Source organism: Salmo trutta, chromosome 23 (assembly GCF_901001165.1).
Source record: "Salmo trutta chromosome 23, fSalTru1.1, whole genome shotgun sequence".
Taxonomy (NCBI): Eukaryota; Metazoa; Chordata; class Actinopteri; order Salmoniformes; family Salmonidae; genus Salmo; species Salmo trutta.
The window spans coordinates 40,516,569-40,542,252 of NC_042979.1; the positions used below are offsets into that span (position 1 = coordinate 40,516,569).

At 43.1% G+C, this 25,684-nt stretch overlaps 1 protein-coding gene across 2 annotated transcripts; it reads right to left on the minus strand.

Moving 5' to 3' along the window:
* Window positions 1-12: 12 nt before the first annotated feature.
* Window positions 13-24,692, minus strand: lmnb1 (lamin B1). Of its 2 annotated transcripts, none has more exons than XM_029710302.1 (12): window positions 24,612-24,692; window positions 23,943-24,322; window positions 11,865-12,021; window positions 10,922-11,047; window positions 5,848-6,018; window positions 5,240-5,365; window positions 4,673-4,893; window positions 3,972-4,200; window positions 3,097-3,201; window positions 2,708-2,827; window positions 2,160-2,264; window positions 13-1,901 (listed from the first exon to the last, which is right to left on the minus strand). In XM_029710302.1, exons 2-12 carry the CDS (start codon window positions 24,305-24,307, stop codon window positions 1,860-1,862), a joined length of 1,767 nt encoding a protein of 588 aa, XP_029566162.1. In that variant the 5' UTR covers window positions 24,308-24,322; window positions 24,612-24,692; the 3' UTR covers window positions 13-1,859. The 2 variants fall into 2 exon arrangements, with proteins under 2 accessions (XP_029566162.1, XP_029566161.1); XM_029710301.1 differs by having other exon boundaries at window positions 24,532-24,623.
* Window positions 24,693-25,684: the final 992 nt, after the last annotated feature.

Here is a 25,684-nt window from a genome sequence, read left to right on the forward strand (position 1 = left end):
AATATTCCTGTCTAATGGAAATACAACAAAATCAATTTATTTTTTCATTAAATGTGAAGGTTACAGAAAGTCAAACAATGCATGCATATGACAACAAATCTGAGGGAGCAAAAAAATCGGTCCGCTAAAATTTTAAATGTATGCATATGACCAACGCCCAATGACTTAAGAAATATTGGCAAGGAAATTTCAGTTTCTGAAAAGGTATGTCTAGTACAGCATAAAACAAAGCATTTTTGCATTCAGATTCATAAGTTAACATGAGTATACAGTCATGCTAAATTCAAAATTTATAAATCTTCAATTGATATTTGTTAGAGTACAATCATGATTACAGACCCATTGGTTTGAGGAATAATGCCAAAACAGCCATCTTTAACTATTACTTGGCTGCTGGCTGAGTTTAATACAGATAATACTAACCCTTATGATACATTAAGCTAATGCCAAGCTATTATATGGACATTAAACCTGTACCAGACATGGATCCAGCAATTAGTGGTTTATTATTAAAAAAGGGCTCCAGGAAGAAAGTCTGACCAAGACAGCAGGTTCGAGTTAACCATTTCTGCATCAAAGCTGATGTGATACAATTAAATAAAATGAAAACAATTTTCCCCACAGAGTCAACTGGTAGTATACAGCATTGTCTTGTAAAACAGTCTTGGCTGTAGAATATCAAGTCAAATATATGAAGAGCATAGCGGAGACAGGACATTCTTCTCAAGTTTCCATCCAACCATTCCATGCAGATGAATGACCAGATGCATAAAAAGTTATGACAGGCCTTAAGGAAACAGCAAATGTGTCAGTAAAACGCCCAAATGTCGACAATAAAATATGCTAGGCAAGGTGAGATATTTTGTCAGTGAAATTTTGTGATAATTGCGGTTGAAATGCTTTTATGCGCAAATATTTGTATAAAAACCATCACGTCGCAGTAAACTTGGGAGTCACGCGATGTAGCCTACTACCAAGGATATAAAACCATCTTAAGAGTTGAATGCTATGGAAACGCATGTTGTTTTTTTGTTCGATACAAACACTACATCGTCACGCACAACCTTTTATCCGCAGCAAGTCAGTTTGATGGAAACAGGTCTGGTGGGAAAATTGCCACATTTTCTCTATGCTGACTTTAGAATATTTGCGTGAAAATCTGTCACCTATTGGATGGAAACCTAGCTAATGGAACACTGACACCTTGTGATGTAGTGTGTAACGTTCAGACAAACTGCCAATACCTGCAATACCAAAAGTAGTCATCCATAAGTAGATGAATGGAGGACCATTTAGAAAAGCTGCGTGCTTCTTTCAAATTGGAAAGCTTTATTCTTTCGAGTTTCACAAACATTAACTACATTCCGAACTATGCAACAACCTGGCTGTCTAACTAGTATCTGAGCGAGAGAAAAAAAACACGAATAAAATTACCTTCTATAAAAAAAAGAGGCCGTTAAAATGTTATATTTATCGAAAATCAGATGTAAAAACAAAACAAAGTCACAGCACCTCGAGGTACAGATTCATTCTGCAAGCTGCCTCTCCTGCACAGAGCTGTCCAAAGTAATACTCTACAAAAGAAACTACAGGGACTAGAAAACATTATTTGGTTCAGAAAAAAATGCAAGTAGTGATGGTTCATTTTAAAATTACACATAAAAAATAATGTAGAGAGAAAAAAAAAAGTTCTACAATCTTGAGAAATTAGGAATTTCAAACTAAAAAGAGCAGAATAGAAATTCACACGGTTCTTATAATACACTAAAAAGATACAAAATAGTTCTGTGGTAGTTCGGTTGGCAGCTGAGACTGGTTGAGAGAGGGGGGTGTGAAGGGGTGGGGGTGTACTGGTAAGATCACATTATGGAGCAACCCCTCTTGGCGGCACGCGGGTCTCCCTGGAAAGCCACAAAACAATCACATTTCAGTCGATCTACACAATAAACAAAAAATATTTTGTTGAAAAAACTTGGATGCCAATACCACAGTATATTCTCGGTCAGTCTAAAACTACTATCAAACATGGCAATTTTTACAACAGTTTTGCGTGGGCTTTTTCTCTGTTATTTTCTTTCAGTCCATAATTACTCACAGTTCTAATCCAAATAAATATTTAATTGCTGAAAATAGCTATGTTATCAATAAAGTCCATTTACCTGCTGGTGGAAGAGATCTTCCTCAATGACCTCCACTCCCTCGTCATCCTCATCCTCATCTTCTTCCATGGCCGTCTTGTACGAGGTGCTCCTCCTGGCCACCTCCTGGAAACAGGAAGAAACCAAGGTTGTGTTCATTAGGCACCCAACGGAAGAAAATTGACTGAAACGAACAACAGGAACATGTCCAGCAAGAAATACTTTATTCGATTCCGTAAAAAAAAAGTAAAACAATTCTACAGTGCGCCCTATGGAACACCGCCCTATGGAACGTAGGTGCGTTACGCCCCATAACATCTGATCCAGGGGACTAAGGAAAGCTGATTAGAATACTGCTCTGACAGCAGCAGTAAAAGGTGGAACAGGGCACCACCTGCTGGTAAACATTTTTTTTACAGCAGACTAGGGGTTGTTTATAGACGGGGCCAAAGACAGAAATATCATATGGGGCCCACTTTAAAGAGACAACTTAACAATAACTCAGGCCTCCATAAGTCCTTTATAAGACGTGTATAAATGCTACATAAGGTGGATTAAAGGTTCTGTACCTCTCCCTGAGGGTTGAGCAGCAGCACCTGGACATCCTCCCCTGTGCCCCAGGACGCCTGGCTCTTCCACACCAAGTCTGTGGGAGGGTTGGAGGCCACACCCGCATTGGACGCCCACACCTGGGACAGAGAGAAAACACACGTTACAAGGTTATGGGAATGTGATGTAAAGTAACTAAACAGGCTACAATTCTAAAATGGATATTCTCCATAGAAAGTGCACTTTAGTCCATGTCCAAGAAATCTGCCCATACAGCCACTATCAAATATCTGCTTGTTGTTCCTCCTCAACATAGAAAAATCTAACTCTGCTCTACAGTGTTATACCACAGTGAAGCAACATAATATCTGCTTTCCTGTGTATTAACTAGCAGAAAATGCAGTCTTACCGTGACTTTCTGGCCTGCCTTCAGGACATATTTGGGGGTAAACTTGTAGGTGGCAGAGACTTCTCCGATGGTCCTGGTCAGCTCATAGCCCACCATGGCTTGGTTCTGGGGAAGAGGACACAAGTAAACAGGAGTTCACTATAATAACTATATGTACCCTTTATTTACGGTACCACTGACATGAATCTCTTTTTGAAGGGAGCCATGAGGTTGATAAACTATACACTCAGCGTTAAAGTGATAATACCACAGGCTGTGGTTTAAGCTGTAGTATTTGCAGTCAGGGTTGGGGAATTGCAGTGGAACAACAATAATACAGATTGTATGAGACAAAATGAAATGTTATTGAAAAAGATTATAAATAAAATTGAAAATGTATACTGGTTCTCTTAATTTTAAGGTTGTGACATTAGATTTGGGGAGGGAGGGGTCACCAGAAATGCTGGAGAAAGAAATGGGGTCCCCGCAGCGAGTGGGAGTTGTTAGGCTTAGATGCAGTTGAGCACCTTGTCATGTCTGCACCACACATGCGCAACACTATGGATGTGTTCCAGACAATCTGCAAAGTCATGCACCATCTCACACCTGGATAAGCGTTTCAAATGTCAGTGACAGCATCGATAGGATATTGCAATCGGACGCACAAATGGTTTAGATGATCTGGAACACAGCCTTCATTATTAAATAACAATTTGTTCTTAACTGACTCGCCTAGTTAAAGGTTACATTACCGGTGAAGTTCTGCTGTCAAACAAAAGCAACATTTGTCTGAGCGCACACTAATGTTTGAGAACAAATGCAAACATTCAAATGTATGCGAGAACATTCGATAGCACAGTGCGAGTGTGTGCATCCCACTCATCTGCCACCCTCACCTCATTGGCGGTGTTGTGCAGGCGGATGAACTTCCCGTCAGTGTCGAGCTCATCAATGCACACTGGGCCGGTGGTCGAGGCAGAGTGGGCGATGGAGACGGAGCTGCTGGCCTCCTGCTCTTCCACATCCACACGTTTTCTCTTTCCCCGGGCGGTACGCACGCTGCGAGAGCTGGACTGGGCACGGGAGACGGTGACACGGGACGACGGGCTGGGGGACAGCTTCAGTCTAGTGAAGGGAGAGAGAGATTGGGTATGAGAGATTCATCAAATTAACACCATTATATTCTCGGTAACAGCTTGACGACAAGCTAGGAAGTTAACATTTCTCCTGCATGAAGAATCTACATAGATGTGTACATGTCTGGCCAGTTGGAACACTACCTACACAACTTTTAAACTCAACAAATCAGCCTGGGACCTGACCCAGAACAGGAGAGGAGCCAAACGTTGAAGCACTCCACTCCAAAGAGAAGATGACATTGATTGTATCTGAATTATGTGTTGGTCTCCCCCCCACCCCTCTCTGTATTTGTGCTCACCCTAAAGTCCATTTTTACGTCCGCTTTCATGCAGAACTTTGTGTGTGTATACAAGTGTGACTGTTGCATGAGTCAGCATAAGTGCATGTATGAGTCACTCTCCTCTCTCCAGTAGTTTCCTGTAGGCATTGATCTCTGTATGCGTCTCTTCACCCTCACCTCTCCTCCTCTCCCTCCAGTAGCTTCCTGTAGGCATTGATCTCCATGTCCAAGGCCAATTTGACATCCAGCAGCTGCTCGTACTCATCCAGCTGTAGCTGCATCTTGGACCGGATCTCCGCGATCTCCCGCTCCTTCTCCCCCAGCATCCTGCGGCTGGTGTCCCTCTCCTGGGCCAGGGCTGACTCCAGCTCGTGGATCCGGTCCTGCCATCCACGGGTCTAGAGGAGAGATATTTTACAGGTTAGGGTTGTGTTCAGTGGGACACACATAAGTTAGACACATTATGTGTTCAGGTAGTACCTCATTTCACCTGAACATTGTTATTCCTGTTTTATTCCTGTGAAACATTACTCCTGTATCCTCCATATCATCTCACCCCTTTTTGCATTCTGGCTAGTTTAAGTATCAGACTCTAGTCTAAATGTGTAGTCCAAACCATCAACCTCTTTAAAAAGTAATTGGATAGCATCATAACCATTGTCAGTAGATAGTAATAATGGTACAACCGTCACCTCAAATCATGTAAAAACACCTTTCCAATACAATTGATTGATGAGGTCTCACCTCTTTCTGCATGCTGGCCAGCTGGGCGGCTAGGCTCTCCACACGCAGGCACGACTCCCGGAGCTCCTCACGGGCCATGCTGGCCGACGAGCTGTTCATCTCCGACGACAGGCGCACGTTCTCAAGCTGCCCCCGGGTACACAGGAGGACAGAGCAGAGTTAAAATGGGTTATGTGGGTACAAACAATGTTCATTTCACACATACGGAAGGATGGATAGTGCAACGCCTCACAAAGAGGAAGTGAACGTCACAGAGAGGGCTTCCTGACCAGCCAGAGAGGAAGTGCAACACCAGAAATGGGTCTTTTTAGATTTGCTGTGTAACGCTGCGCTTGATGACATGACTTTATTGGTATCCAACAACTAGTAAGTTTGACACAGATTTACATGCAATGTTCCCAATAGGTCACCCCAGCATGGCGAGACCCACTGGAATGAGGTTTACTTTATGGTCAATTCCACAGCAAGTCAGGAACAGAATCTCCTAAAAGCCTTGGTATATGACCAAACAATAATGGGACCTCCAGTCTGCATCAAGGATGTTGTGTTTCTGCCTTGCACCTTGGCGACAAGTTAACAGGTAGGTGTGTGTGTGTTTTCTGTCTCACCTTGGCCACGTAAGTGTTCTCCATCTCGTCCTTGTACAGTTTGACCTGCTCGTCGTGCTGCCCCCTCATCTCAGTCAGGGCCTGGGCCAGTTTGAACTCATACTCCACAGCCCGGCCAGAGTCCACCTCCACCAGACGCGTCTCGTGTCTCCTCCGTGTCTCCTTGATCTCCTACAACACAGACGGGGGGGGGGGGGGGGTTTAGGGGTCATTGTAGCAACGCGTCTGCCCTGCTGTGGGTTCCTCCATTCCTCAGAAGACCCTTTTTAAAGGAAGTAGTACCTATTCAGTATGGGAATTGGGACAGAAGAGCCCATACACTAAAAACAGTCTCAGACAAAGACATATGACTTTAAAAAAAGAGCTAGTGTAGCCTGAACGTTACCTAACAAACTCACCTTCATGAAAAGGAGAAGACAACACTTTTTAGATCTCAGCCTCTGCATCTCAGAGGAAGCAATAAGAAACAACCCAAAGGGAACCTGAGTGGCGCAGCGCTCTTAGGCACTGCATCACAGTGCTAGAGGCGTCACTACAGACCCGGGTTCGATCCCGGGCTGTATCACAACCGGCCGTGATCGGGAGTCCCATAGGGCGTCGTTCGGGTTAGGCCGTCATTGTAAGTAAGAGTTTGTTCTTAACTGACTTGCCTAGTTAAATAAAGAGCAGCCCAAGTAATGAGCCAACAAACACAGCCATGTACATGATCTCCAGGTCTTCACTTAACTTTTCACGATCATTATGTTTGTAAAGGTTTTTGATTAGTGTTAAAATGTTGTTTCTACAAAGAGATTGTGTTCATTTTGATATTCTGGGGAAAAACACCAATCAATTCATACCTTCAGAGTAATAATTATTACCATTATTCAAATTTTAGTCTTCAAGTTATTGTAAATAACTCAAGTCAAGCCTTCTTTGAAGACCAACTTTGTCCCAAGAAAGGACTGTTGCCCTGTTAATACTGTCATAGTATAAACTGGGTGGTTCAATCTCAATGCTGAAAGCAGTGGTATATCAGACCATATACCACGTATGACAATACATGCATTTTCAATGCTCTAATTACGTTGGTAACCAGTTTATAAATCAAACCTTTGGGGTTTGTGGTATATTTGTGGTATACTTATTGCTTAAGTAAACCCTACAACTTGGTGCTTCAAAAGTTCAGTCAGTGTTGGACAAAGACAAAAACAAAAGATGGTTCACGGCAGAGCCATGTATTTAGAGAGTAGGGACATTGAGGTTTCTGCATTATGATGCAGTTAAATGACACTACAACATTCTATGGCAGCCATGTTAGCTCCCCATTAACATTACATGGGGAACATAAAAATACAAAAAGATATGTAACAATGTCTATAATTAGAACCATATTCTAAAAGTTAGCCCAACTCTAAATACATGGCTCTGGTTCAAGGTAGTGCACGCACTTTCAGGGAAAGGTGTATGACCATATGGCACTCTGAAGGGTGTGCTTAGCAATATAACGCCACAGGCATGTTGAGACTGACCACATGTGAGGGGTGGCTTGTTTTACCATAACATTGTGCCGTACTCAACCTCGCATACTCAATTGTTGCGTCCAGAGGACACAGAGTCAAGTCTGATCAGAGTGATTGTTTGACATTGGACAAGTAAAACAAACCACATTCGGACAACTCAAATATATATTCTTCTTGTCCGTCTATATATACACTGCTCAAAAAAATAAAGGGAACACTTAAACAACACAATGTAACTCCAAGTCAATCACACTTCTGTGAAATCAAACTGTCCACTTAGGAAGCAACACTGATTGACAATAAATTTCACATGCTGTTGTGCAAATGGAATAGAGAACAGGTGGAAATTATAGGCAATTAGCAAGACACCCCAAATAAAGGAGTGGTTCTGCGGGTGGTAACCACAGACCACTTCTCAGTTCCTATGCTTCCTGGCTGATGTTTTGGTCACTTTTGAATGCTGGCGGCGCTTTCACTCTAGTGGTAGCATGAGACGGAGTCTACAACCCACACAAGTGGCTCAGGTAGTGCAGCTCATCCAGGATGGCACATCAATGCGAGCTGTGGCAAGAAGGTTTGCTGTGTCTGTCAGCGTAGTGTCCAGAGCATGGAGGCGCTACCAGGAGACAGGCCAGTACATCAGGAGACGTGGAGGAGGCCGTAGGAGGCCAACAACCCAGCAGCAGGACCGCTACCTCCGCCTTTGTGCAAGGAGGAGCACTGCCAGAGCCCTGCAAAATGACCTCCAGCAGGCCACAATTGTGCATGTGTCTGCTCAAACAATCAGAAACAGACTCCGTGAGGGTGGTATGAGGGCCCGATGTCCACAGGTGGGGGTTGTGCTTACAGCCCAACACTGTGCAGGACGTTTGGCATTTGCCAGAGAACACCAGGATTGGCAAATTCGACACTGGTGCCCTGTGCTCTTCACAGACGAAAGCAGGTTCACACTGAGCACATGTGACAGACGTGACAGTCTGGAGACGCCGTGGAGAACGTTCTGCTGCCTGCAACATCCTCCAGCATGACCGGTTTGGCGGTGGGTCAGTCATGGTGTGGGGTGGCATTTCTTTGGGGGGGCCGCACAGCCCTCCATGTGCTCGCCAGAGGTAGCCTGACTGCCATTAGGTACCGAGATGAGATCCTCAGACCCCTTGTGAGACCATATGCTGGTGCGGTTGGCCCTGGGTTCCTCCTAATGCAAGACAATGCTAGACCTCATGTGGCTGGAGTGTGTCAGCAGTTCCTGCAAGAGGAAGGCATTGATGCTATGGACTGGCCCACCCGTTCCCCAGACCTGAATCCAATTGAGCACGTCATGTCTCGCTCCATCCACCAACGCCACGTTGCACCACAGACTGTCCAGGAGTTGGCGGATGCTTTCGTCCAGGTCTGGGAGGAGATCCCTCAGGAGACCATCCGCCACCTCATCAGGAGCATGCCCAGGCGTTATAGGGAGGTCATACAGGCACGTGGAGACCACACACACACAACTGAGCCTCATTTTGACTTGTTTTAAGGACATTACATCAAAGTTGGATCAGCCTGTAGTGTGGTTTTCCACTTTAAATTTTGAGTGCGACTCCAAATCCAGACCTCCATGGGTTGATAAATTGGATTTCCATTGATTATTTTTGTGCGATTTTGTTGTCAGCACATTCAACTATGTAAAGAAAAAAGTATTTAATAAGATTATTTCATTCATTCATATCTAGGATGTGTTATTTTAGTGTTCCCTTTATTTTTTTGAGCAGTGTATATTTTCACTTGTCTTGGACAAGCGTTGTTAAGCCCTGTATACTATATTTCTATACCTGGTTCACATAAGATACACTACCGTTCAAAAGTTTAGGGGTCACTTGTTTTCCATGAAAACAGATGAAATTAGTTGCAAAATGAATAGGAAATATAGTCAAGATGTTGACAAGGTTATAAATAATGATTTTTAATTGAAATAATTCTCCTTCAAACTTCGCTTTCGTCAAATAAACCTCCATTTGCAGCAATTACAGCCTTACAGACCTTTGGCATTCCAGTTGTCAATTTGTTGAGGTAATCTGAAGAGATTTCACCCTATGCTTCCTGAAGCACCTCCCACAAATTGGATTTGCTTGATGGACACTTCTTACGTACCATACGGTCAAGCTGCTCCCACAACAGCTCAATAGAGTTGAGATCCGGTGACTGTGCTGGCCACTCCATTATAGACAGAATACCAGCTGACTGCTTCTTCCCTAAATAGTTCTTGCAAACTTTGGAGCTGTGCTTTGGGTCATTGTCCTGTTGTAGGAGGAAATTGGCTCCAATTAAGCGCCGTCCACAGGTTATGGCATAGCGTTGCAAAATGGAATGATCGCCTTCCTTCTTCAAGATCCCTTTTATCCTGTACAAATCTCCCACTTTACCACCACCAAAGCACCCCCAATACCATCACATTGCCTCCACCATGATTGACAGATGGCGTCAAGCACTCCTCCAGCATATTTTCATTTTTTCTGCATCTCACGAATGTTGTTCTTTGTGATCCGAACACCTAAAACTTAGATTCATCTGTCCATAACACTTCTTTCCAATCGTGCTCTATCCAGCGTCAGTTCTTTTGCCCATCTTAATCTTGTATTTTGATTGGCTAGTCAGATATGGCTTTTTCTTTGCAATTCTGCCTAGAAGGCCAGCACCCCGGAGTCGCCTCTTCACTGTTGACGTTGAAACTGGTGTTTTACGGGTACTATTTAATGAAGCTGCCAGTTGAGGACTTGCGAGGCGTCTATTTCTCAAACTAGACCTCCCACTTTCTATTCTGGTTAGAGCCAGTTTGCGCTGTTCAGTGAAGGGAAGAGTACACAGCGTTGTACCAGATCTTCAGTTTCTTGGCAATTTCTCTCATGGAATAGCCTTCATTTCTCAGAATAAAAATTGACTGAAAAGTTTCAGAAGAAAGTTCTTTGTTTCTGGCCATTTTGAGCCTGTAATCAAACCCACAATTGCTGATGCTCCAGATACTCAACTAGTCTAAAGAAGGCCAGTTTTATTGCTTCTATAATCAGAACAGTAGTTTTTAGCTGGGTTAACATAATTGCAAAAGTGTTTCCTAATGATCAATTAGCCTTTTAAAATGATAAACTTGGATTAGCTAACACAACGTACAATTGGAACACAGGAGTGATGGTTGCTGATAATGAGCCTCTGTACGATATTCCATAAAAAATCTGCAGTTTCCAGCTATAATAGTCATTTACAACACTACCGTTCAAAAGTTTGGTGTCACTTAGAATTATTTTTTAATTAAAGCAAATCTTTTGTCCATTTAAAATAACCTCAAACTGATCAGAAAAACAGCATATACATTGTCACCTTTCCCCTTAGTTACCCTTGTTAAGCAGTCTTTATACTGAAAACTGTCCACGTCATCAACCTGCTGTGGTGTATACTGTGAGATTTGCATTTGCTGCACCAAACATTCCCACTAAAAGACAGCTGTGCTAAAACTAAATGGTGAACATAAAAACAGGCATACGAATGTGAACATGTATATAGCTATAACTAATGGAGGTGTTGGACAGTTCTCTGACCTCCTCGAACATGTTCTTGCGGAACTCCAGCTCCTCAGACAGGCTCTGGTAACGGTTCTCCAGGTCGATGCGAAGCAGAGTCTCCTCTCCCAGCTGCTTCTTGGCGGAGATCAGGCCAGCATCCAACTGTAGGAGAAGAACAAGAGGTTTAATACGTGAATGAGTTCTAATCTACTGGAGGTTTTGAAGTTGTGGACTATGAAAAGACGATGGAGTCAAATTGTCAATATAAAAGACTGTCAGTAACGTGCGATGTTCAAAATGATAGTAAATGGCAAAGAGGATCTCTAATTCTGCAAAGTTGAAATCCGATATACTGAATAAGGCTTAGGAAAGAACAAGACTGGGTACGTGTGTGTGCAGGAGCTATAGGAGAATGGGCTCATGGCTGGAATGAAATGATTAAAACTTGTTTTTTATATGTTCGATGTGTTAGACTCCGTTCCACAATGCCATTCCAGCCATTACACTGAGCCCATCCTCCTATAGCCTCTAACAATGTAATTAAGATGGAGGAGAGTTGGATTGCCCCCTTCTGGTTAATGATGCAACATCTCCTCAGATAAGGTCTCCATCCAAATGTCTATCAAAATGTGCTCAGCAGCTGTGAGATCTGTTTCAACTCATCTTCCAAGGGGAATTTCTTACAAGTGCTGCAGGCATGCATACATACGATAGTTGGGTTTGTCAACAGTAAGTTTCACTCAAGCAGCAATTGAAAACAAATTGTATAAAGATGATTGAATTTAAGCATGGCAATTTCAGTGCAGCTAGTCCTCAATAGGCTGACCAACTGCTGCCATGACAAATCACAATCTTGACGATAGGAAAAAGTTAAAGACAACGTAAACAGTAACTTATCTTTGCCTGATCCATACTGCCATCACTTTGAAGAAAGCCTGTTACAAATTAAAAGTATCGTTATCATCATTTGATCATTTACCTCCTGGACGGTTCCTTGCAGGTCAGCCAGGCTGGCTTCCAGGGCCCTCTTCTCTGACAGTGTGGTGGCCAACAACGCTTCCTTTGAGTTCAGCTGGGTCTCCATGTCCCTGAGCCGGGCCTGGGCGCCAGCCGCATCAGACTCCTTCTTGGCAAAGCTGCAGGAATAAGTGGAGGCACAGCAGCATTGAGTACGGCCCAGCCATGGTGGTAGTGTGTGTGTATTAAAACGCCAAGAGGGGATTTCAATGACTGAAGTCCATTGTTTTGTATAAATAATCGTCATAAGGTGCCTTTGAGTAAACACACGTGAAACATATCAGCAACGTCAGGCAACGTTGCATACCATAGCATTGCCTTGTAGAGTTGGTTAGTTAGGATGGCGAGAGTCGTGATGTCATCAGATCAGACACGAGGCCTGTTGTCTTCAATTGAAATAGCATAAACAGTAGGGTTGCAAAAGTCCATTGGATCTAAGGATTTCTTACTGGTAAACCATAAAGTCACAGTAAATTGGACATTTAGGTGAACTAACCATTTTAAACTAGCCTGGTTAAAGCCGACAATGGTAATAATGAGCGTAGATTTTAGTCGTGTTTACCCAGGCTACATATAAACAAACTGTCAAACGTAAACAGCATCTCATAATGTATTGCATAAACTATCCTGTGATTTCACTGAAAGGAAATCTGCCATTTCTCATGCCATTATTCAAGCGCAGCGGACGGCCATATTTGGTTTGAGATTGAATGCGGAGTTTGATATTAATCTGGAGTTCCTGTGCACACTGCTCTGAGCAGCAGAAAGGGAAACAGGATGAGGTTATTCTACTGGCTATTTGTTGAGGCTCATATCTAGACCGCTCTGTATGAAGGCTCCAGATGAGACGAACATAGCAGTCCTTCTCTGGGGCGTGCCCTCCATATACAATACTGCAGAGTTCACGCTGTGTACTGACGGGTTGAACGGCGGGAACCCGGTTACCGAGATAAAACGGCCAAAACCACTCCCTTTTCCTGGGATAAATAACTGAGAAACCGGTAAATTATAATAAATTATTTATATGAACAGCATGGCGTGAAATGGAACTGTTAAATGATATGTGATGTCTAAAACTGGCTTCTCCACAGCCTCTGCATGATGAATCATCAACGCTCAGGGTTTGACTGACTTGTTGGAAAGGTGACATCCTATGACGGTGACACGTTAAAAGTCACTGAGCACTTCAGTACGGGCCATTCTACTGCCACTGTCTACGGAGACTGCATGGCTGTGTGCTTGATTTTATTACACCTGACAGCAACGAGTGTGGCTGAAATAGCCAAATCCACACATTTGAAGGTTTGTCCACATACTTTGTTGTGTACTTTAATACTTTTGAAAGACAGTTCCGGTTTCTGGCGGGAAATACCGGGTTACCCGAGTGGCCCAGCAGTCTAAGGCACTGCATCGCAGTGCTAGAGCCGTCACTACAGATACAACCTGGATTCCAACCAGGGTATCACAACTGGCCGTGATTGGGAGTCCCATAGGGCGGCGCACAGTTGGCCCAGCATCGTCCGGGGTTGTAAATAAGAATTTGTTCTTAACTGACTTGCCTAGTTAAATAAAGGCCAAATTGAATTTTTTTTATAAAACCCGGGAGAAAAGTGATTTACTCTCAGGACGGAGGATTTGTAAAATAACAAGAAAATATTTAACCCTAGTACTGACTAGGATCATAGGAGTAAATACGTGTCTGAAGGTCAATGTAATGGTGCTTCTGGAACAGTAGAGAGTTCAAGGGAAAACGGGTGTGGAGTTATTTCACCAGTAGACACTGAGGATTTTACAAACATCACATGACGTAGGTGTAAAGCTTTGCGGATGCCAGGTGTGTTTGAAATTAAGATTTTAAAAAAGGGAGGCAAGGTGTATATCCGTCAGTGGGAGGGAAGCATTCCAGCCAAGCGCAGGTGTTTCGTGTCTGGATTCAACCAGTGTGGCCTCTTGCCTGACTGGCAAACCATGACATCCGTGTTGCACATGGACATTTCTGGTGAAATGAAGTGTCTGTTTCATCTTGTTCATCCAGTCATGCCTGTCTGCATGGTATGTTCTGGGAACGGTGGAACCTTAATGCTTAAGTTAGAAATGCATGTGTAGGTGGTAAACATACCTTTTTTCCCTTCAAATTAAACTAGTTGCGCAACTGTAGCACAACTACAAATAGGGAGTGCTTTCATAAAATCTAAAATATTCTTCGACCTCACTGACTTCGCATTGTTGACTTAAGGGTTTTTCAAAAAGTATCAAGCAAAAGATTGGCTGTTGGGTGACCCGTTTATGGGGGTAGACTAGTGTCAATTATATTCTCCCTCTCGACTTGGGGGCATGAGGTATGCGTAGGTAGAAAACACTGGAATACAGGGGGGAAATGTCTTATCCGACACAGGCCTGAGAGAAAAACAGTCGGGGGGGGGGTCACAGTCTGTTGGTCACAGATACCTTAAAAGTTGGTGCGTGGATCAAAAAACCAGTCAGTATCTGGTGCGACCATTTGCCTCATGCAGCGCCACATCTTTGCATAGAGTTGATCAGGTTGTTGATTGTTGCCTGTGGAATGCTGTCCTACTCCTACTCAATGGTTGTGCGAATTTGCTGTATATTGGCGGGACCTGGAACACGCTGTCGTACACATTGATACAGAGCATCCCAAACATGCTCAAGGGGTGGCATGTCTGGCGAATATGCAGGCCATGGAAGAACTGGGTAATTTTCAGTTTCCAAAAATTGTGTACAGATCCTTGCAACATGGGGCCGAGCACTATGCTGAAATATGGAGGATGACGGCGAATGAATAGCACGACAATGGGCCTCAGGATCTTGTCACGGTATCCCTGTGCATTCAAATTGCCATCGATAAAATGCAATTGTGTTTGTGGTCCACAGTTTCTGCCTGTCCATACCATAACCCCACTGCCACCATGGGGCACTCTGTTCACAACGTTGACATCAGCAAGCCGTTCAACCACACAATGCCATCTGCCCCGTACAGTTGAAACCGCGATTCATCCATGACAAGCACGATTCTCCAGCGTGCCAGTGGCCATCAAAGGTTACAACGCTGAAGACGACGAGCTTCCCCGAGACGAATTTCTGCACAAACTGTCAGAAACCTTTGGTTGTGCAAACCCAGTTTTGTCAGCTGTCCGGGTGGTTGGTCTCAGACGATCCCGCAGGTGAAGAAGCCAGATGTGGAGGTCCTGGGCAGGTATGGTTACACGCGGTATGCGGTTATGAAACAGGTTGTACGCTCTGACGTCATCATTAGCATAACAGCTTAATTTCTACCTTGTTTGCCATGGCATTAGCTAGTGAGCTAACCAAGTAAACCAGATGACAGGTTTGATATATAGCTAGCTTTCAATATGACCTGGCCATTAAAATTCCTGCTAGCTCACGTTAGCTAGCATGTTTAAACTGATTTGCTAGCTAACATAACTAGCATTTGAGGGCTGACTTCTCATAAGTTTGTGTGGTGCAAAAATTAAGGAAGGATCCAGCTATGGTGGTAATTTCTGTCATGTCTGACTACTGCAGTACGGCTTGTCCATGTGGTAGCTAACAGCAACAAGCCCAGACGAGCTATATAAACGTCGTGTCAGCATCCAGCAGTGATCAGCTTGGTGGTTGCATAGTAATGGCGTCACTAGACCGAATTCTAAATCGAGTTGGCACCAGTCGTGAAACTGGGCTGCACTGGCCTAGGTTTCCCTTGACCCAGCTCGAATTTGGCCCTAATTTTAAGTGCCAGTGGAAACAGGGCTTTATTGTCCTCAGCACAAGGTGCACCTGTGTAATGATCATGCTATTTAATCAGTGTTAATATGCCACACCTGTCAGGTGGATGGATTATCTTGGCAAAAGTATAAATGCTCACTAACAGGGATTTAAACTAATTTGTACACACAGTTTGAGAGAAATAAGCTTTTTTTGTGCATATGAATTTTTTGGGGGAACTTTTATTTCAGCTCATGAAACCAACAATTTACATGTGTTGATATTTTTGTTCAGTATAGAGTATTCCACTGACATAACCCAACAAATGCAACACGTTGAAAAGTACACGAGAGGTGGCCAAGCACTACTGTTTTAAATGTAAGCAAAGCAGCTGCTTGCTTGCTTGGTTGGCAGAGCTGGACAAAAGGCCACTTTCTGTAGGAAATGGACTGAACAACTGGTTCAATGAGGGGGACTGAACTTCTTGCAGCTGCCATGTCACTCTTTGCCGAGGGTTGAAAAGCCATTATATAGCCAAGACGTCCTGCCACCACAGCACACAACCTCCAACCCACCCATGCCATCCACTGAAAGTACCCAGAGTACTGGAGAGAAGAATTCATTAGAGTAGCAAAACTTCAGACAGACCCTGTTTCAGAACTGGTCAAATATGACTCGTGTCAGAGGACTTTCATGCTTGCATTGACTGGGCAGAACAAAAATGTCTCCATTAACATGCCATACTACGACATGAGTACACAAAAAATATTGCCGTATTGAAACTGCAGTAAAAGCACAGTAACTGCAGTCGACTGTGGTATTTTGGATGCAGTAATTACAGAATAACTGCAGTTGAACTGCAGTTAGTGCAAAATTAATGCAGTAAAAAATATATATATTTTAGACGCAGTACTTGCTGCATACTGCAATCTTTTTAATAGTTTAGCAAAACACTATATTTTGAGCAAATGTAACTTTCAACTAGTCTAGCTTGATTTTCCCAAGATGTGGGGTATTTGTTAGAAGTTTGTCAACATTACACTATAATGAGAGTGGTAGGTCGAGTCCACGCTCAGTTTTTGGGGGGGAATTCGTTTTAAAAATACATCAAACCCTAAACTATGCTTCATGAGGTCTAGAGGGTACTGGGCTGGCAAGAGACCGTTGGAGACTGGAGTCACATGCTGCATCAGGATTACTGGCAAATAATGGGCATCTGTTGTTCAATGTAATCTTCCAACAGGTGTAGAGTCTGTGCTTTATGCTTCAGTCAATCAAAATGGCTTCCAACAACACTTCCTAGTTCAATTAAAGATTTCACATGTGTGTTGCCATACTTTGCCAAGAGGGAGAAACAAAATGATTCTGTAGAAAATGTGGTACATTTCCAAGTTGTGTGTGAAAGGAGAAGTTCCGGAATGTTCCCTTTGCGAATCACAAGTAGAAATGCATTTCTTAAATTGCTACGTCCCAAAGTCTTGAGGGCAAATATGCATAGCTGTGCAAAGCCACTAGGCAGATGTTCTGAGGAACCAGTAAACCATGTGTTTGCACACACTTCAGTGCAACTGCCTGCTACGTCATCTTCAGTGATCACTCATTAAAATCTTCATAGTGGAACGAGTAACGTTCTAACGTTAGTCTAGACTACAAAATGACAACATATGGCCACCATCATTTTTATGGAGCACAGGTGTTCAAGCACTAAAGAAATCAAAAGCTTATTTTTGCCCTTTTATGCTAACTGACCGTCTTCACCTCTTTAGTCTTAGTCTATTTAGTCCTAAACGATCATCCCTTTCAAACCAAAGCTGGGTCTCTTCCATCCCCAACATGCAGGTTTTCAAAAACATGTGGCATGTTGATAAGTGTTTGTTTTTTGCAATGTGCTAAAGCTTAACCAATTACAGTGACACACTGTTAGCCAACCTCTGATTAAAATGACATGGAACAATAAACCTATTCCAAACAGAAGCAGGCAGGAGGGCTGGGAGACATTAAGGTGTCTTAACTCAACCTTCCACCATTTTGGATTCTGAGCCATTTTTTGCACCCCTCCATCAGCAGACTCATCCCTTAATTGATGGCTTTATACACAGTTTGACCCTTTATATGAATAGGGGTGGTTGACCAGATCCATAAGAGAAACTGTTTTTATGCCATTACTCCAGGTCACGTGGTGGAATGCTATGCAAAAAATTCCAGGTGCAGGTACATCGAAGGCTGGTTCTACCTTGAATTAGCAGGTCTGCTCAACACTTGTCCTACCATCAAAAATAAACTCAGCAAAAAAAATATCCTCTCACTGTCAATTGCATTCATTTTCAAACTTAACATGTGTAAATATTTGTATGAACATAACAAGATTCAACAACTGAGACAAACTGAACAAGTTCCACAGACATGTGACTAACAAATGGAATAATGGGTCCCGAACAAAGGGAGGTTCAAAATCAAAAAAGTAACAGTCAGTATCTGGTGTGGCCACCAGCTGCATTAAGTACTGCAGTGCATCTCCTCATGGACTGCACCAGATTTGCTCATTCTTGCTGTGAGATGTTACCCCACTCTTCCACCAACGCACCTGCAGATCCCAGACATTTCTGGGGGGAATGGATGGCCCTAGCCCTCACCCTCCGATTGAACAGGTCCCAGACGTGCTCAATGGGATTGAGATCCGGGCTCTTCACTGGCCATGGCAAAACACTGACATTCCTGTCTTGCAGGAAATCACGCACAGAACGAGCAGTATGGCTGGTGGCATTGTCATGCTGGAGGATCATATCAGAATGAGCCTGCACGAAGTGTACCACATGAGGGAGGAGGATGTCTTCCCTGTAACGCACAGTGTTGAGATTGACTGCAATGACAAGCTCAGTTCAATGATGCTGTGACACACCGCCCCAGACCATGACAGACCCTCCACCTCCAAAAATCGACCCTGCTCCTGAGTACAGGCCTCGGTGTTACGCTCATTCTTTTGACGATAAACACGAATCCGACCATCACCCCTGGTAAGACAAAACCACGACTCGTCAGTGAAGAGCACTTTTTGCCAGTCTTGTCTGGTCCAGCGACGGAGGGTTTGTGCCCATAGGCGATGTTGTTGCCGGTGATGTCTGGTGAGGACCTGCCTTACAACAGGCCTACAAGCTCTCAGTCCAGCCTCTCTCAGCCTATTGCGGACAGTCTGAGCACTGATGGAGGGATTGTGCGTTCCTGGTGTAACTTGGGCAGTTGTTGTTGCCATCCTGTACCTGTCCCGCAGGTGTGATGTTCGGATGTACCGATCCTGTGCAGGTGTTACATGGTCTGCCACTGCGAGGACAATCAGCTGTCCGTCCTGTCTCCCAGTAGTGTCGTCTTAGGAGTCTCACAGAACGGACATTGCATTTTATTGCCTTGGCCACATCTGCAGTCCTCATGCCTCCTTGCAGCATGCCTAAGGCACATTCACACAGATGAGCAGGGACCCTGGGCATCTTTCTTTTGGTGTTTTTCAGAGTCAGTAGAAAGGCCTCTTAAATGTCCTAAATCTTCATAACTGTGACCTTAATTGCCTACCGTCTATAAGCTGTTAGTGTCTTAATGACCGTTTCACAGGTGCATTTTCATTAATTGTTTATGGTTCATTGAACAAGCATGGGAAACAGTGTTTAAACCCTTTACAATGAAGATCTGTCAAGTAATTTGGATTTTTACGAATTATCTTTGAAAGACAGGGTCCTAAATAAGGGACGTTTGTTTTTTTGCTGAGTTTAAATGCATGTGTGGTGCAGGTACAATATTAGTATTAAGTTCTAAACTGCAACCTGGTCCATAAAATGAAACTAGAGACCCTTGAATATTGTTCATATTTTTCAAATGGAACACATGCCATATGCATCCTTAGAGATAACTACATTACCATGTGTACTGTAAATGCATTTTGTCAACAGTAGCCTGCTGTTCAGGAAGTAGCATGTGTTAACACTCCCCAATAGATATCTATATGGAATAGTAGTATTTGTGTGAACTTATTCCCTTTATTGTTGTTCAAATTACCTCTTATAGGCTAACAAAACCTGCCACGTGACTGTATAATCACATGATCAGGAGTAGTACACAGAGCTTAATTACTTCTGAATATTCAAATAGCCCATCTGGTCAGTCTTCCAAACTGACCCCAGCCTAGTGCTGCCCAGAAAATCCAAGCCTTTTTTATCTGGCAAGAGAGTATGCAAATGAGCAAATAATTGGATAAAGCATCAAATTTGTATAGTAGAAGAAATAAGAGGCAAGACTTGTCAGGAATTGGTTTGCGGACTATAGACCCCTTTCCAGTTCGACGACACACTGACGTCACGCAGATATGCGCGCGAACTCTCAGTGGCAGTAAGACAACCACCGCCATCTGTGCCCATTCAACATAGCCTGGACTTACATTTTTATTACTTCTAAAAAGAATTTTGGGATTCTCATACGCTTACGATGTTTTGATTCTTGCTTCAGTCGCTAAGATTATATTTGGTTGTGATCTTTGCAAAATAACTATTTTGGATCCAGCAGTTGTTAGCTAGAATGCTAACGCTCATTTATATTGTCTGTAGCAAAAGTCAGACAGAGCCATTTTACTGGTTGAAGTTTTTTTTAAGTATAATAATTTGCGATGACAAACATTAAGTAGTACAGCATTAAAATCCAAAAGTAGTGTGAAATGCACTCATAAGCAACATGTAAACATGTAAAAAGAAACTCAAAAAAGTTCTGGGACACTGTAAAGTCCATGGAGAATAAGAGCACCTCCTCCCAGCTGCCCACTGCTCTGAGGCTAGGAAACACTGTTACCACCAATAAATCCACTATAATTGAGAATTTCAATAAGCATTTCTCTACGGCTGGCCACGCTTTCCACCTGGCTACCCCTACCCCGGTCAACTGCCCAGCACCCTCCACAGCAACCCGCCAAAGCCCCCACCATTTCTCCTTCACCCAAATCCAGATAGCTGATGTTCTGAAAGAGCTGCAAAATCTGGACCCATACAAATCAGCCGGGCTAGACAATCTGGACCCTCTCTTTCTAAAATTATCTGCTGAAATTGTTGCAACCCCTATTACTAGCCTGTTCAACCTCTCTTTCGTATCGTCTGGGATTCCCAAAGATTGGAAAGCTGCCGTGGTCATCCCCCTCTTCAAAGGGGGTGACACTCTAGACCCAAACTGCTACAGACCTATATCTATCCTACCCTGTCTCTCTAAGGTCTTCGAAAGCCAAGTTAACAAACAGATTACCGACAATTTTGAATCCCACCGTACCTTCTCCGATATGCAATCTGGTTTCAGAGCTGGTCATGGGTGCACCTCAGCCACGCTCAAGGTCCTAAACGACATAACCGCCATCAATAAGAGACATTACTGTGCAGCCGTATTCATCGACCTGGCCAAGGTTTTGGACTCTGTCAATCACCACATTCTTATTGGCAGACTCGACAGCCTTGGTTTCTCAAATGATTGCCTCGCCTGGTTTACCAACTACTTCTCTGATAGAGTTCAGTGTGTCAAATCGGAGGGCCTGTTGTCCAGACCTCTGGCAGTCTCTATGGGTGTGCCACAGGGTTCAATTCTTGGGCCGACTCTCTTCTCTGTATACATCAATGATCTTGCTCTTGCTGCTGGTGATTCTCTGATCCACCTCTACGCAGACGACACCATTCTGTATACTTCTGGCCCCTCTTTGGACACTGTGTTAACTAACCTCCAGACGAGCTGCAATGCCATACAACTCTCCTTCCGTGGCCTCCAACTGCTCTTAAATGCAAGTAAAACTAAATGTATGCTATTCAATCGATCACTGCCTGCACCTGCTCACCCGTCCAGTATCACTACTCTGGACGGCTCTGACTTAGAATACGTGGACAACTACAAATACCTGGGTGTCTGGTTAGACTGTAAACTCTCCTTCCAGACTCACATTAAGCATCTCCAATCCAAAATTAAATGTAGAATCGGCTTCCTATATCGCAACAAAGCATCCTTCACTCATGCTGCCAAACACACCCTCGTAAAACTGACCATCCTAACGATCCTCGACTTCGGTGATGTCATCTATAAAATAGCCTCCAACACTCTACTCAACAAACTGGATGCAGTCTATCACAGTGCCATCCGTTTTGTCACCAAAGCCCCATACACTACCCACCATTGCGACCTGTACGCTCTAGTTGGTTGGCCCTCGCTTCATACACGTCGCCAAACCCACTGGCTACAGGTTATCTACAAGTCTCTGCTAGGTAAAGCTCCGCCTTATCTCAGCTCACTGGTCACAATAGCAGCACCCACTCGTAGCATGCGCTCCAGCAGGTATATCTCACTGGTCACCCCCAAAGCCAATTCCTCCTTTGGTCGTCTTTCCTTCCAGTTCTCTGCTGCCAATGACTGGAACGAACTGCAAAAATCTCTGAAGCTGGAGACTCATATCTCCCTCACTAGCTTTAAGCACCAGCTGTCAGAGCAGCTCACAGATCACTGCACCTGTACATAGCCCATCTACCTACCTCATCCCCATACTGTATTTATTTATTTATTTATCTTGCTCCTTTGCACCCCAGTATCTCTACTTGCACATCTACCATTCCAGTGTTGAATTGCTATATTGTAATGACTTCGCCACCATGGCCTATTTATTGCCTTAACTTACCTCATTTGCACTCACTGTATATAGACTTTGTTTTGTTTTACTGTATGTTTTGTTTATTCCATGTGTAACTCTGTTGTTGCATGTGTCAAATTGCTACGCTTTATCTTGGCCAGGTCGCAGTTGCAAATGAGAACTTGTTCTCAACTAGCCTACCTGGTTAAATAATGTTGAAATAAAATAAATCAATCAATAAAAAGAGGCTATTTTTGCTGGTGTTCTAAGAACTCCTCGATCTGTCACCCTCATGCGACAATGTTTGCAAACACAGAAAGGGGTCTACTGTGAACTCTGACATGGGAGAAAGCAGCATTTTCCCTATACTTTCAATTGATATGAATGTAGTGGTTGTTTCTATTCTTAGACAAACTCAATGATTGTAAGTGTTTGGATACTATCCAAATGAGTCTCAACCTCTAATCTTCTAACTGTAACCAGCTGGTAGAAATTTGTCGTACTGATTTTAAAGTCACATGTACCCGCTACTTTGTTCACCCTTAACACCAAAACAAGTTCATGGCAAGCAAGCATAAACGGTCATTCAGACTTGTCAAGTGACTTCTACCCACCTCTCGTACCATTGACTTACAGCATATACATGCAGCCAGAGTGTGGATAAGGATAGTGAACAGTTCATGTGGTACTGTAGTAAATTCCTACAACATTCATCATAATCATTGGCTCATTTCATTCCCGTCTTCCTTCGATGACTATGAATAATTGTTGTGGGAATGACTACTTCTGAATCCTCTCCCAGACTCGAATAGCTCTGGGCCATCTACACCTCGGGAGTTACCACAAAATTCCCTGCATTTTTTACAGCTTACATCTTTATAGGCAGGAAGTTAGTAGAGAGAAAAGTAGAGAGTGAAGTGACCAAGCCCAAAAACATTTACAGCACCAAGGGCTCATATGTCAAGTGAGATAAGGGCTTGTAAATTAAGCATTTCATTGTAAGGTCTACACCTGTTGTAGTCGGCGCATGTGACAAAATTTGATTTGAAAAGTCATGATTTTGGAGTCCACTTTAGTAGGCTACTATATAAATGATGTTGTATAAGAGTTTATATTGTATCATGTTACTTTTTGATAGAAAACAAATGACAAACAATGAGTTTGTATACACTCGAGTTGTATTTTGACTGGGCAGTGGTCGCTTGGAACGGCTCAGATTTCAAGATTGAGACAATGACGTTATGAAATCCATTCAACCGTTAGGATGGGGGAGGGGCGCCTACCTTAATTCCTATCATAAAGGTGTGGCACTTGGAAAAGTCAGAGTAACACCCATGCTTGCACTTAAACGGACTCAATAGAAAAACTAATAAAAGTTGTACTGTTTGTATACATTAGTGTTCTACTAAAACCAGTTATAAAAAGGAACAAATCAAGGGTGTGTTTTCAATGTAGGCTGCTTGTTCACATTCTCTTGGGTAGACCATTCGTGAACAGTAAAGAAAATTGGATACATTTGCAACAACTTTACCGAGGTTATCTGTCTGATGTTGCAACCACTTGGCTCCAATGTTGCAATTCACTGTGTTTTAAGTGTTCAAAATGTACAACACTTCGGCGACAAATCGGCGAATATATCACATAGGCCGAATTTCAACATATGTTCTCGTAAATAAAAATGTTACTTACTTCTGCAATAACTGCTCATGGTCGGATTTGATCTTTCCCAATTCAATCTGCAACCTCGCGCGTTCTTTGGCGGTGTCATCGAGAGATCTTCTAGCGTCAGCGAGCTCGGTTTCATACAGTGATTTTAAACCAGTAAGCTCCCGGGTTCTTACGTCTTCCTTCTCAGAAATCTGCAGGTGAAGGACGCTGTTTTCGGACTCTAGACTCCGGACTTTGTCGATATAAATGGCTAGACGGTCGTTCAAATTGCAGAGGTCTTCTTTCTCCTGCAACCTGGATATCCTCGTGGGGCTCAATGGAGTGCTACCGGCGGCAGAGCGGGTGCTTATTCTTTGGCCGGCCGGAGTTGAAGTTGCGGTTGCCATTGTGAAGCAAAAATGCTGAATCAAATAGAGAAATATACATTCAATTAAATACGGTTTAAAAACGACAAAATATATATATTTTAAACGGTGGGAAAATTATGACCACGGCAAAGCTGTAGGACATGAAATACAGGTCGCCTATCCGCTAACCTAAGCAACAAAAAAAAAAAGGCTACAAAATATATCAATTTACAACAGAAGGAAGTAAACCAAAAGTAGCTCACATAAGGCAATATAAAGCAGGCAGGCGGTGGAATGGGGTTAGAAATATAAGAAAGCCGCAAAGCTCATGCAAGTATCTTACTTTGTCTCAACCGAAAGAAAGCAGGCTTGACGAATATGGCCGCTCATGAATATGTAAAACTAACGTGACTTCAACCAACCAATGGTAACATGCAACGCAATATGTCCTTTCAACTTTAGCATTCGAGACAAAATTCAAAATAGATGGAATGCGTTTTCATGCTGCGCATCGTGTACTCCCTAGGCGGACGGTTGCCTCCCACAACGTATCCAATGTTGCGCCAAAATAACCACTAAAACAACCACACGTGGTCAGTATGAGAAACCTCTGTATTTTATGCAACATATACTTATATATATATTTATGCGTGTCGTATAAAATACAGAGGTTTCTCATATATATATATGGCCTAATATTTCATTTTTATGGATTTACTCTGCATTTAATTAGATACCCATTTTATTAAATGTTTAATTAGTAGTCCAATGTGGCACTTTTAGTGTAGGCTAAATAACACACACAAAATGAATGTTTTGATGATGACCATTTAAGCTATAACCTCTTGCCTCATATGAAAGATTTTAAATATTTAGTTAACAGAGTTGGTAAGCTCAGTGTAGTGTTGTAAATTGTGAAGGCATGTAGGCCTATGTAAAAAGTATATAAGCCCCCCATCACACCTGTCACTAGGCTACCACAAGAGCTCCTGCCAGATGGTCAACTTCACAGCACTGACAGACTACAACAAGCAGTGGAGGCTGCTGAGGGAGGACGGCTCATAATAAGGGCTGTAAAGGAGCGTATGGAATGACATCAAACACATGGAACCCATGTGTTTGATACAATTAGACTAATTCCGCACCAGCCATTACCACAAGCCTGCCCTCCCCAATTAAGGTGCCACCAACTCCTGTGACAACAAGGCTTAACAGGGCATGTGATAAATAACCTACTAGTCAAGAGATCTTTTCTCTGGGTTTCCAAGATATTACACAGAAGGTTATAGGCTTGTCATTGCTCTCAAGTAGCCTAATCAAAGTAGTAACTGTCATTGTTGTTATTTTAAATATGCCAGTGAGTGAATAGATCATTCATACAATCCACAAAACATCACAATATTGAAAAAAATCTAT